Here is an 11,629-nt window from a genome sequence, read left to right on the forward strand (position 1 = left end):
CATCATTATTATTTTGGAGAAGTATACACGTTTTTAGATTGGGTATGCTTTTTCAAGAACACAGTCCTCAGCGGCCTTGTTCTTTAAGCAGAGCAACTGGGGTGGCCTTCCTGGCCTTCCAAACCCCTGTTTGGGTGGGGCTCAGAGGGGAGAGGCCTAGTTTCTGAACATTATTAAATTCAACTTCAGAATTTCTGTCTTTAACAGGTCCCCAAGGAGTCCACAAAGTGCTAATTGAATAGCCTGCTTCAAGTGTAGTTATCACAGGCGGCTATGTACTGGTTGAGACCTCTTAGGGCACTTCTAGGGATAGCCTGTTCCTTAGCATATTCTACAGGTAGCATCAGTGGGAAAATCGACTATTTAACAGAACTGGCTATCCATCTGAGAAAAAAATAGACTCAAATCATCATGCAAAAAAAGGTATACCAAAGATCTAAATGTGAAAAAAAGGCTGTAAAGGAACTAGATAATAGCACACACATTATTTACCATATGCTTGGCACTATTCTAAATGCTTCACCTGTACTCACTAACTTAATCCTCACCACAACCCCATTTTACCGATGAGAAAACTAAGGCATAGAGAGATTGAGGGTCATGCAACTGATTCGTGCCAGAACTGGGATGTGAAACTAAGGAGTCTGGCACCAGAACCTCTGCTTCTACAGAGGACCACTGCACTGTGCTGCCTCTAGGAGAAAAGGTATGTAACTATGTACACTTATAGTTGGGGGGGCAGGAAGAACTTTTTTTTTTTTACATCTTTATTGGAGTATAATTGCTTTACAATAGTGTGTTAGTTTCCGCTTTATAACAAAGTGAATCAGTTATACATATGTTCCCATATCTCTTCCCTCTTGCGTCTCCCTCCCTCCCACCCTCCCTATCCCACCCCTCTACGTGGTCACAAAGCACCGAGCTGATCTCCCTGTGCGATACGGCTGCTTCCCACTAGCTATCCTCTTGCGTCTCCCTCCCTCCCACCCTCCCTATCCCACCCCTCTACGTGGTCACAAAGCACCGAGCTGATCTCCCTGTGCGATACGGCTGCTTCCCACTAGCTATCTATTTTACATTTGGTAGTGTATATATGTCCATGCCACTCTCTCACTTTGTCACAGCTTACCCTTCCCCCTCCCCATATCCTCAAGTCCATTCTCTAGTAGGTCTGTGTCTTTATTCCTGTCTTACCCCTAGGTTCTTCGTGACATTTTTTTTTTTTTTTTTTGGTACGCGGGCCTCTCACTGTTGTGGCCTCTCCCGTTGCAGAGCACAGGCTCTGGACGCGCAGGCTCAGCGGCCATGGCTCACGGGCCCAGCCGCTCCGGGGCATGTGGGATCTTCCCGGACCGGGGCACGAACCCGCGTCCCCTGCATCGGCAGGCGGACTCTCAACCCCTGCGCCACCAGGGAAGCCCATGACATTTTTTTTTTCTTATATTCCATATATATGTGTTAGCATACAGTATTTGTCTTTCCTTTCTGACTTACTTCACTCTGTATGACAGACTCTAGGTCCATCCACCTCATTACAAATAGCTCAATTTCGTTTCTTTTTATGGCTGAGTAATATTCCATTGTATATATATGCCACATCTTCTTTATCCATTCATCCGATGATGGACACTTAGGTTGTTTCCCTCTCCGGGCTGTTGTAACTAGAGCTGCAATGAACATTTTGGTACATGACTATTTTTGAATTATGGTTTTCTCAGGATATATGCCCAGTAGTGGGATTGCTGGGTCATATGGTAGTTCTATTTGTAGCTTTTTAAGGAACCTCCATACTGTTCTCCATAGTGGCTGTACCAATTCACATTCCCACCAGCAGTTCAAGAGTGTTCCCTTTTCTCCACACCCTCTCCAGCATTTATTGTTTCTAGATTTTTTGATGATGCCCATTCTGACTGGTGTGAGAGGATATCTCATTGTAGTTTTGATTTGCATTTCTCTAATGATTAATGATGTTGAGCATTCTTTCATGTGTTTGTTGGCAGTCTATATCTTCTTTGGAGAAATGTCTATTTAGGTCTTCTGCCCATTTTTGGATTGAGTTGTTTTTTTTTTTTGTTATTGAGCTGCATGAGCTGCTTGTAAATTTTGGAAATTAATCCTTTGTCAGTTGCTTCATTTGCAAATATTTTCTCCCATTCTGAGGGTTGTCTTTTGGTCTTGATTATGGTTTCCTTTGCTGTGCAAAAGCTTTGAAGTTTCATTAGGTCCCATTTGTTTATTTTTGTTTTTATTTTCATTTCTCTAGGAGGTGGGTCAAAAAGGATCTTGCTGTGATTTATGTCATAGAGTGTTCTGCCTATGTTTTCCTCTAAGAGTTTGATAGTTTCTGGCCTTACATTTAGGTCTTTAATCCATTTTGAACTTTTTTTTGTATATGGTGTTAGGTAGTGATCTAATCTCATACTTTTACATGTACCTGTCCAGTTTTCCCAGCACCACTTATTGAAGAGGCTGTCCTTTCTCCACTGTACATTCCTGCCTCCTTTATCAAAGATAAGGTGACCATATGTGTGTGGGCTTATCTCTGGGCTTTCTATCCTGTTCCATTGATCTACCTTTCTGTTTTTGTGCCAGTACCATACTGTCTTGATTACTGTAGTTTTGTAGTATAGTCTGAAGTCAGGGAGCCTGATTCCTCCGGCTCCATTTTTCGTTCTCAAGATTGCTTTGGCTATTCGGGGTCTTTTGTGTTTCCATACAAATTGTGAAATTTTTTGTTCTAGTTCTGTGAAAAATGCCAGTGGTAGTTTGATAGGGATTGCATTGAATCTGTAGATTGCTTTGGGTAGTAGAGTCATTTTCACAATGTTGATTCTTCCCATCCAAGAACATGGTATATCTCTCCATCTATTTGTATCATCTTTGATTTCTTTCAGCAGTGTCTTATAATTTTCTGCATACAGGTCTTTTGTCTCCTTAGGTAGGTTTATTCCTAGATATTTTATTCTTTTTGTTGCAATGGTAAATGGGAGTGTTTTCTTGATTTCACTTTCCGATTTTTCATCATTAGTGTATAGGAATGCCAGAGATTTCTGAGGAAGAACTTTCTTGAATATGATCAGGAACCCAGAAGCCATAAGGAAAAAAATTGATAGAAATTACATAAAGAACATATGTAAGAGCCAAAGACACCAAAACCAAAATTAAGACTAATCACTAGTTTCGAGAGAATAATTGCAATATATAACTGATAAAAGTTCATATTCCTAATAATATGAAGAAATCAATCAAAAAAATCTAAAGGCAAACTGATTAATAAATATTTGATAAAAGGTGTTCATCTATACTAAAAATCGGGGAAAACCAAGATGATATTTCATCTATCAAATTACTAAAAATAAATATGAAAAACCTATTCATAAGTGTGGAGGATGAGCACTACCTATGTTGTCGGGGAGTGGATACAGCCGCAAAAGGGCAATTTGGCAGTAAATATTACAAAAAATGTTAATGTATATATCCTTTGCCCCAGAAATGACTTCCAGGGAGTCCCTACCTACAGAAATATTTGCACATGTGCGCAAAGCTATGTAAGTACAAGGGTGTTTATTGCATTATTATTTGTAATACTAAAAAGTTGGAGGCAGTGTTAATGTCTGACAACAGGAGAAGATTAAATTCTGGTGCTCATACCATGGAATGCTATACAGCCACTGAAAGGAATGGTGTAGATTTCTCTGTACTGACAAGGAAAGATGTTTATACTATATCATCAGGTAAAAAAATAATTTATATAAGAATATATTTAGCGGGCTTCCCTGGTGGCGCAGTGGTTGAGAGTCCGCCTGCTGATGAAGGGGACACGGGTTTGTGCCCCGGTCTGGGAAGATACCACATGCCACGGAGCGGCTGGGCCCGTGAGCCATGGCCACTGAGCCTGCGCGTCCAGAGCCTGTGCTCCGCAACGGGAGAGGCCACAACAGTGAGAGGCCCGCGTACTGCAAAAAAAAAAAAAGAATATATTTAGTATGACCCCTTTTTGGGTAAAAATCCCTTCCATTCTTCCATAACACCAAATTATCTGGAGATCTAGTCCATCTCTCTCTCTATATGCATAGAAAAAAGTCTGTAAGAATATATATCAAAATGATAACAGTGGTTTTCCTAGGGAGAGAACTTGCAACTTTTAGTGTAGTGATTTTCTGTTATTGTATTGTTCATCTGCTATGAACATCTATCTTTTTTTGTAATTTAAGAAAATGAATGAAGTGGCTAATTTAGGAGAAAGGAAATATGTATTGGAAAGACATTAGGGGCTCACAAAATCAACAGGAAACTATAAGTTCAGGCTCATAGATAGAATCAGCGGGTTGGAACCAGAGCAACTCTTCTTCATTGTGGCTGTGAAGAACCATCTTCACTCCTGATGCGTCCACAGCCAGGGAGGATTTTCTCAACTGGCCCAGCACGGGCTCCAGGCCTATCTCCTACCTGTACTGGTTCTGAACTGGAAGGCTCTCTCCCCTCCAGATTCCACGGTGGGAGACAAGCACCTAGATTTGCCTGCTCACTAAAACCGCATTCAATGGAGAAGTAATTCCTGAAAGGTAATCAAAGAACAGTTAGAAAAGGGACCTAGATTCAGGACAGGCTCCAGGTTGACAGATGTCCACTATAGTTCACCTCTTGGGCTGCTCGACATCCATATCCAGTCTTCTGGCACTACTGGGAGGCCAGGTCGTGGAAGGAGATTTACAGATTGGAACCTGTGCATGGAGGGGAAACAACTGGGTCTCTGGTAAGTTCATTTTTAAATCTCTGGACTTTTTTTCATTGTAAGAAGACCCCCTTAGCTTCTGTTTCCTTTCTTCCGCCTTCCTTGTTTTCTTAGCATGGCTTCCCAACAAGATTAATCACAAAGACACTCAAGCACCTAGCAATGTGCTAAATCAGAGGCCTTTTTTTTTTTTTTTTAAATCAAAGTGTAGTTGATTTACAATGTTGTGTTAGCTTCTGGTGTAAAGTGATTCAGTTATACATATATATATATGTATATATATTCATATATATATTCTTTTTCATATTCTTTTCCGTTATAGTTTATTAAAAGATATTGAATATAGTTCCCTGTGTTATACACTAGGACCTTGTTGTTTATCTATTTTATACATAGTAGTTTGTATCTGCTCAGAGGCTTTCTATGTATGGATTCCAGGAACTGAGAAGGTAAAAGGATGAGGCGATTGCCAGGCTCAATGTGAAGCCACAGGCTCTGAAAATTAAGGGAGCTGCTCCTGGTTCCAAGCTGGCAATGTAGAGAAACAACACAGAATTAGTCAGAGACATTCTACTGAACAGGATTTGCTTACAATTTTTAAAAATTATTACTTATGGGCTTCCCTGGTGGCGCAATGGTTGAGTCCGCCTGCCAATGCAGGGGACACGGGTTTGTGCCCCGGTCCGGGAAGATCCCACATGCCGCGGAGCGGCTGGGCCCGTGAGCCATGGCCGCTGAGCCTGCGTGCCCGGACCCTGTGCTCTGCAATGGGAGAGGTCACAACAGTGAGAGTCCCATGTGCCGCAAAAAAATAAAATAAAATAAAATAAATTATTACTATTTGCTACCTGCAAAAAAGCATGTGTAACATCCTTGTAAATCTGTGGACCAGGACATTACCATGGTCTTGAAGGCCCTCTGTGCTCTTCCCAGATGCCAGCCCCCTGCCTCTCTCCCCCACCTCAAGGTTACTATTGTGCTTATCATTCTCTTGCTTAAAAAAAAATTTTTTTCCCCAAATACACATGTACCCTAAACAATACATAATTTGGTTTTGTATGTTCTTGAGCTTTACAAAAACGCTGTTACCTGTATTTAACCTTCTGTAACTTTATTTTCACTCACACATCTCTGATTTTTATCCAAGCTAATTTGTTGTCACTGTAGAATACACTTCACTGCAGTGTATTATTCCAATGTGCACATGTACTGCAGTCGAGCCATTTGCTTTTTCTCAGGGAACCAACTTTTGGTTTGGTTGTTTTCCCATTGTATCTCTTGTTTTCTATTTCATTAATTTCTGCTCTTGTCTTAGTTATCTTCCTTGTTCTTCTTTTTAGAGTTATTCCATTGTCCATTTTCCCAGGACCTTCTTTTTTTTTTTTAAATAAATGTATTTATTTTTGGCTCCCTTGGGTCTTTGTTGCTGTGTGTGGGCTTTCTCTAGTTGCCGCGAGTGGGGGCTACTCTTCGTCGTGGTGCGCAGGCTTCTTATTGTGGTGGCTTCTCTTGTTGCGGAGCACAGGCTCTAGGCGTGCGGGCTTCAGTAGTTGTGGCATGTGGGCTCAGGCTCAGTAGTTGTGGCTTGTGGGCTTAGTTGCTCCACGGCATGTGGGATCTTCCCGAACCAGGGCTCGAACCTGTGTCCCCTGCACCGGCAGGCAGATTCTTAACCACTGCGCCACCAGGGAAGCCCCTCCCCCCCATTTCTTGAGTTGGATGCTTAGCTTATGGATTTTCAATCTTTCTAATGTAAACATTTTATAATCTTTCAATCTTTCTAATCTTTCTTTCAATCTTTCTAATGTAAACATTTACGTTCAGAATTTCCCTTTAAATACAACTACTGCTGCATCCCATAACTTTTAATATGTAACATTTTTTGTTATTATTCAGTTTTAAGTGTTTTCTCATTGCCATTGTGATTTCTTCTTTGCCCTGAGTTTTACATAGGCATGTTTTAAAATTTCTAAGTGTGAGGATAAATTCCTTTATGTTTTTGTGGGCAGACAGCATGGTCTGTATGATGCCAGTTTTTAAAAATGTGTGGGAACTTGCTTTATGGACTAGCTCATGGTGAATTTTATTTTTTTAATGGTTAAGATGATAAATTTATTTTATGTGTATTTCACCGTGATAAAAAAATTGGGGAAAAAAAAAGGGATTGAAGTTCTGATACACGTTACAACATGGATGAAGTTCAATAACATCACGCTAAGAAGCCAGTTACAGAAGACCACACATCATATATTCCATTTACATGAAATGTCTACACCAGCTAACTCCGTAGAGATGGTGCAGTTTGGTGGCTGCCGGGTGCTTAGCGGAGGAGCTGCGACTGCTCGTGGGCACGAGGTTTTCTTCCTGAACGTGTTTCAGAAACGGCAGAGGTGGTGAACCTACAAAATGCCACTGAATTGTTCAGTTTATTTTTTTTAAGTGGTCAAAATAGCACATTTTATGTTAGGTGTACTTTACACCATTTTTAAAAACCCTATAGAACCGATTAAATTCAGGCTGACAACCTGCACAGAAGGTGCTGGAAGGGGCTTTGCTGCCACGAACACAGGCCCGGCCGGGCATGCCCAGGCATGACCTTGAGGCTGCATCTCTGCCGTGTGTCCCTGTCTGGCTACCGCCCGTCAGACCCGCCAGCATCTGCATGCGGTCCTGACCCGGGTCAAGGGTGCCATTTGTCCCACCAGCCGGACCCTTCTCACTCGCCCGGCCTTGGCAGTGAACACCAATGCCCACGCAGGTTCCAGGATCACGCCTGCACCCGGGCCATCGGGGGACCAGCGCAGGGCCGTCCTAACTGCCCAAGGTCATTGTCACGATCGAGCTGGACGAGCAGAGCCCGGGAGAGGACGCCACCCCCACCCTCCGTCCACCCCACCCCCCACCGGCCGCTGAGAGGCTACTGGAATGTTCCAACAAAAGCGAGTGGCCCGGAGCTCGGAGCCGCCCCTGGTGAGCATCTCAAGGACCTGCTTGCGAGTGGGGATGGCCCCACATTCTCCACATTCCGCCTCGGTGATGCAGCCCCTGCCCACGCGTCATCCCACGTCACCCTCCAGCAGAGACCCCGTGACCCCCACGACCCCAGGAGGGCACCGCATCGGCTGTGCCGACCCCCATCACCTACGTGAGGCCCCAGACAGGCATCCACGCGGGGATGAAGCCAGGAGGGAACCGAGTCGGGGACAGAACGGACAGGCCCGAGGCCCTCGGGGCGGCACTGCCAGGGCCCTGGCCTGAGCTGATGGTCGGGCAGCCGGAGACCGAGATGCAGAGATGCTTGGGCGACCCCCGTGCCGCGGGCCAGCACGGGCTGCTGGCGACGGCTCTGGGCAGACAGACAGCCTGTCACTGTGGTTGAGAGCCATCGAGGGGGCAAAGAAACGAGCTGGGGGACCCCTCGTACAGAGCACAATGGAGGGGACCCTCCTTCCAGCAGGAAGGTCTACCTTATTTTATCCTTTTATGTCTCTGAAAAGACAACGTGAACTATCAAAAGTGTGCCCCTTCTGTGATACGTGGGTACCCCGGGGTGGGGGGTCATGAGGAGGGGCACCCCGCGGGGGATGAGGACCCCTGGGAGGCCCACCCGCCTCCGAGCCCCCCACCGACGAGCTCCTCTCTGGCCACCTGGGGCTCCTGTGGGTGGGCTTCTGCTCATTGCGTCTGCTCCCAGCTGGCCGCACTCTCCACCCCCTCAATGTCCTGCCTTGAGCCACGTCCTGGCAGGTCCAAGGGCTGCTCGCAGCGAAACCACACATGCACACAGGAGCCTGCTGTCCTGGACAGGGCGGGCGGCGGCCAGAAAATCTTACCCATGGGACTGACTCACCCCCGCGCCCCCCCCCCCCGCCCACCTTCTCAGGGCGACTTCCAGGCCTCAGAAGCTCCAGGTTCACCCCCCACCTCTAGCTTTATCTACCACTGGCGGACATCTGCCTCCCAGCCAGGACACACTGGGACTCCTCACTCTCCCCCCAGTCTTCCCGCACGTCTGCCCCCACAACCACCTGCTGGGGCAGCACCTCCCGCCAGCCCCTGGGCTGCTCCGGCCTTTTCAGACTGCCTGCTCCACTCCCGCCAGGACTCCACCATCGGGATGTCTCCATGGCCTTGCTGACTGCTCCTCCAGGGTCCACTGTTCCCTTTGGGAGACCCCAGGGCCTGGCCCTCATCACTGGCCACACCCTCCGTGGCCTCAACAACCTCCTCTAATGCTAAGGGCTCCCAAATCTCTCTTCAGCCCCGATTGCTCCCCGAAATGCAAGACTCACGCACCCAAGTGCCCACTGAACAGCTTCACTGGGTCTGACGGACCACAGACTGAGTCCAGCCTCTGCTCAAATCTGCACCCACCCCACACAGGACGCTGCTGGCACCCAGAGGCTGGGCCCAGGGACCTGATCCGGAGCCCACCCTGGGACCCCTGCTGGCAGGAGGCTGAGCCAAGTCCCCCTAACTGAACAAGCGGCCACTGTGGTCCAGAGCCCCTCAGCACCAGGCCAGGGCCCGAGGAGGGTCTGGTGATTGGTGTAAAGTTTCTCTATGCCCAGTGGGGGCCCTGCCCTGGAAGACGAGGCAGGGCATACTGTTCAGGGTCGGGGGCCTCCGGGGCGTGGTCAGAAGCTCTCCTCTGACCCACAGCCCCTGGGACTCTATCTTCAACCAACAGACCTGCCGTGGAGGAGGAACGGATGCCTCCCTGGGGGGCCCAGTAGGGACTGGGAGGGGCCGATGACCAGGTCTGGGGGTGGCTGCAGCTGGGACAGACACACGGGAGCAGTGTCCAGCCATCCCAGCCAGGGCCCTTCCCACCAGGGGACATCAGGGCTTCTCCTGGGCTTTACCTCATGGCACCACTGACCAAGCCGGTGCCCTGTCTGATGGTGGATACACCCCTAGCCAAGGGCGAGGACACCAGTGAAAACCCCACACGAGGCCACACCCGCTGCCCACTCTGCTTTCAGACTCTTCGCGAGGAGCACCGAAGCCTCGGGCCACCAAGCTCCATCGTTCCCCGCCTCGCAGAGCAGACATGTCAACCCATCACCGTGACACACGTCATGGGAGAGGCGGTACTCACTGTCTTCTCCCGGACAGGGCATGCCTGGCTCCTCGGGGATGCCGGGGAAAACGTGAAGGATGAGCCCTTCGTCTTTGTGCTGACAGGACAGGCGGAAGGCCTCCATCTGGGAGGACACAGTGCAGGGGTCACCTTCACTGACCACCCACTTGAGGGTGAGCGGGTGGCCCTGGTGGAGGTGGCACATCTCCCGCACCTCCTCACAGAGCTTGTCAAAGGTGGTGGCGGAGTCCAGGCTGGTGATCAGGATGTCCCCGCTGTAGTGCGCCTTCAGGCGTCCGTGGCCGCCGCTCCCGTCCATCTTGCGGCCGGTCCTGCTGGGCATGGCGCCCTCCACCAGCCGCCGTCAGCGCCGCGCCCCGGACGCTCGGGCCATGGCGCGGGGCCCCAGTGGCCGGGCCAGGGCGCAGGTGGGGCAGACGGCGAAACGCGGAAGGGAGCGCGCGGCGCGGGGACCTAGGAGCATGGCCCAGCCAACTCCACGGAACTTGGCAGCAGGCGGGGCGGGGCCTCATGGTGAATTTTTAATAAGAGTTTTATGTGAACATGAAAATAATCAGTATTTTCATTACTTTTTAATGATTCATTGATGGAAGTCCATTTTGCCCTTTGAGACTGTAAACGAGACACGGGCACTGCTACTCTGTGTTGTTCGGTGTCTGGCACACAACAGGGATTATGCTGAATGATTTCTCCTTGCCCCTCCAGATCTACTCTTTCACCTCTCCACCCAGCTCTGTGGACCACATCTTTTTTTTCTGGGGTTTCCAGTTGGGTTCAGCTATACCAGTGGGAGTTTGGAGGGTGGCGGGAGAGAGAGATTGGGGTATTTTTCACCCGAGCTCGCTTCCAGCTGGGCTGGATTGGCAATGGCTGCCAGCTTCCTGAAGGTCACAGCTCCTGTCGGATAGCTTTTGCCTGTAGCTACAGCTCTGGCAGTGTAGCTTCCACTGACCACTCTTCCCTTTACCCCATCAAGCCTAGGAGCTTCCCACCGCTATTCGTCTTAGGATGCTTTGCTGATTCCCCATAACCCTGCTTGCATCTTTTAAATAGTCCCTTCATTAAACTTCCTTCAGTTCCTCCTTCTGAGTATGCCATCTCTTTTCTGATAGCATCATGATTGATATGGTAGCATAATGAATGTTTGTTGAATGAATTATGTGAAACCATCACACACACATTTGCACAGAGCAAGAGAGAACCTGGTGTTTGAGTGATGCTCAGGTCGAGTGATGCTGAAGGGTAGAGAGCGAGGGGGCACTGGAGAGAAATAAGACTAGAAAGATGGCAGGGACCAGATCATGAACCACCCTGTAGGCCATGAGTTATGTTCCTATAGGTCTAGTTCCCTGAGAAACAGACTCTGAGATCGATATTTATATGCAGGAAGTTATTGGGGAGATCTCTAGACCACTTAGGATCAACACCTTCGAGACGCAAAGGAAGCGAGAACAAGCAGAGGAGAAATCTGAAGTGCAATGAAGCTGCAAAGGAGGCCCGAGCCATTCCATGGGGAGCTGTGGACCTTTAAGAATACTACAAAACTGTCCTACCTTGAGGCTGCAGGGTAGAAGTCCATGGTCTCTGCCACTTTAAATGTCACACAGTACTCAGGAGAGGGCACAGCCCATGTCCTCGGCCCCAAGGCTGGAGCCGGAGCTGGCAGACCTTGGAGCCTGCGTTCTTCAGCAGAGAGTTACTTTTTTCTCCTTCAGCTTCTGGTGCCAGAACCAATTCTGGATATGCTTCATCATTTAGCATCATGAAGACCTAGAAAGTGGAATAAGAAG

The 11,629-nt window shown here is 48.1% G+C and overlaps 1 protein-coding gene across 1 annotated transcript; it reads right to left on the minus strand.

The window, feature by feature from the left end:
• Window positions 1–6,355: 6,355 nt before the first annotated feature.
• On the minus strand, window positions 6,356–11,337 carry LOC116759153 (protein kinase C zeta type-like). Its single transcript, XM_032642580.1, has 2 exons — window positions 9,837–11,337; window positions 6,356–7,134 (listed from the first exon to the last, which is right to left on the minus strand). The coding sequence occupies exons 1-2, from the start codon at window positions 10,159–10,161 to the stop codon at window positions 6,992–6,994; spliced, it is 468 nt and encodes a 155-aa protein (XP_032498471.1). The 5' UTR covers window positions 10,162–11,337; the 3' UTR covers window positions 6,356–6,991.
• Window positions 11,338–11,629: the final 292 nt, after the last annotated feature.

Source organism: Phocoena sinus, chromosome 1, assembly GCF_008692025.1.
Source record: "Phocoena sinus isolate mPhoSin1 chromosome 1, mPhoSin1.pri, whole genome shotgun sequence".
Lineage (NCBI taxonomy): Eukaryota > Metazoa > Chordata > Mammalia > Artiodactyla > Phocoenidae > Phocoena > Phocoena sinus.

What these genes read in the sequence shown, in the direction of transcription:
- LOC116759153 (XM_032642580.1), bottom strand. Translation starts at nt 10,161, where the DNA reads ATGCCCAGCAGGACCGGCCGCAAGATGGACGGGAGCGGCGGCCACGGA. An exon ending in GCCCTGTCCGGGAGAAGACA is followed by an intron (nt 7,135 to 9,836) that starts GTGAGTACCGCC and finishes GGCATTTTGTAG; the next exon opens with GTTCACCACCTCTGCCGTTT.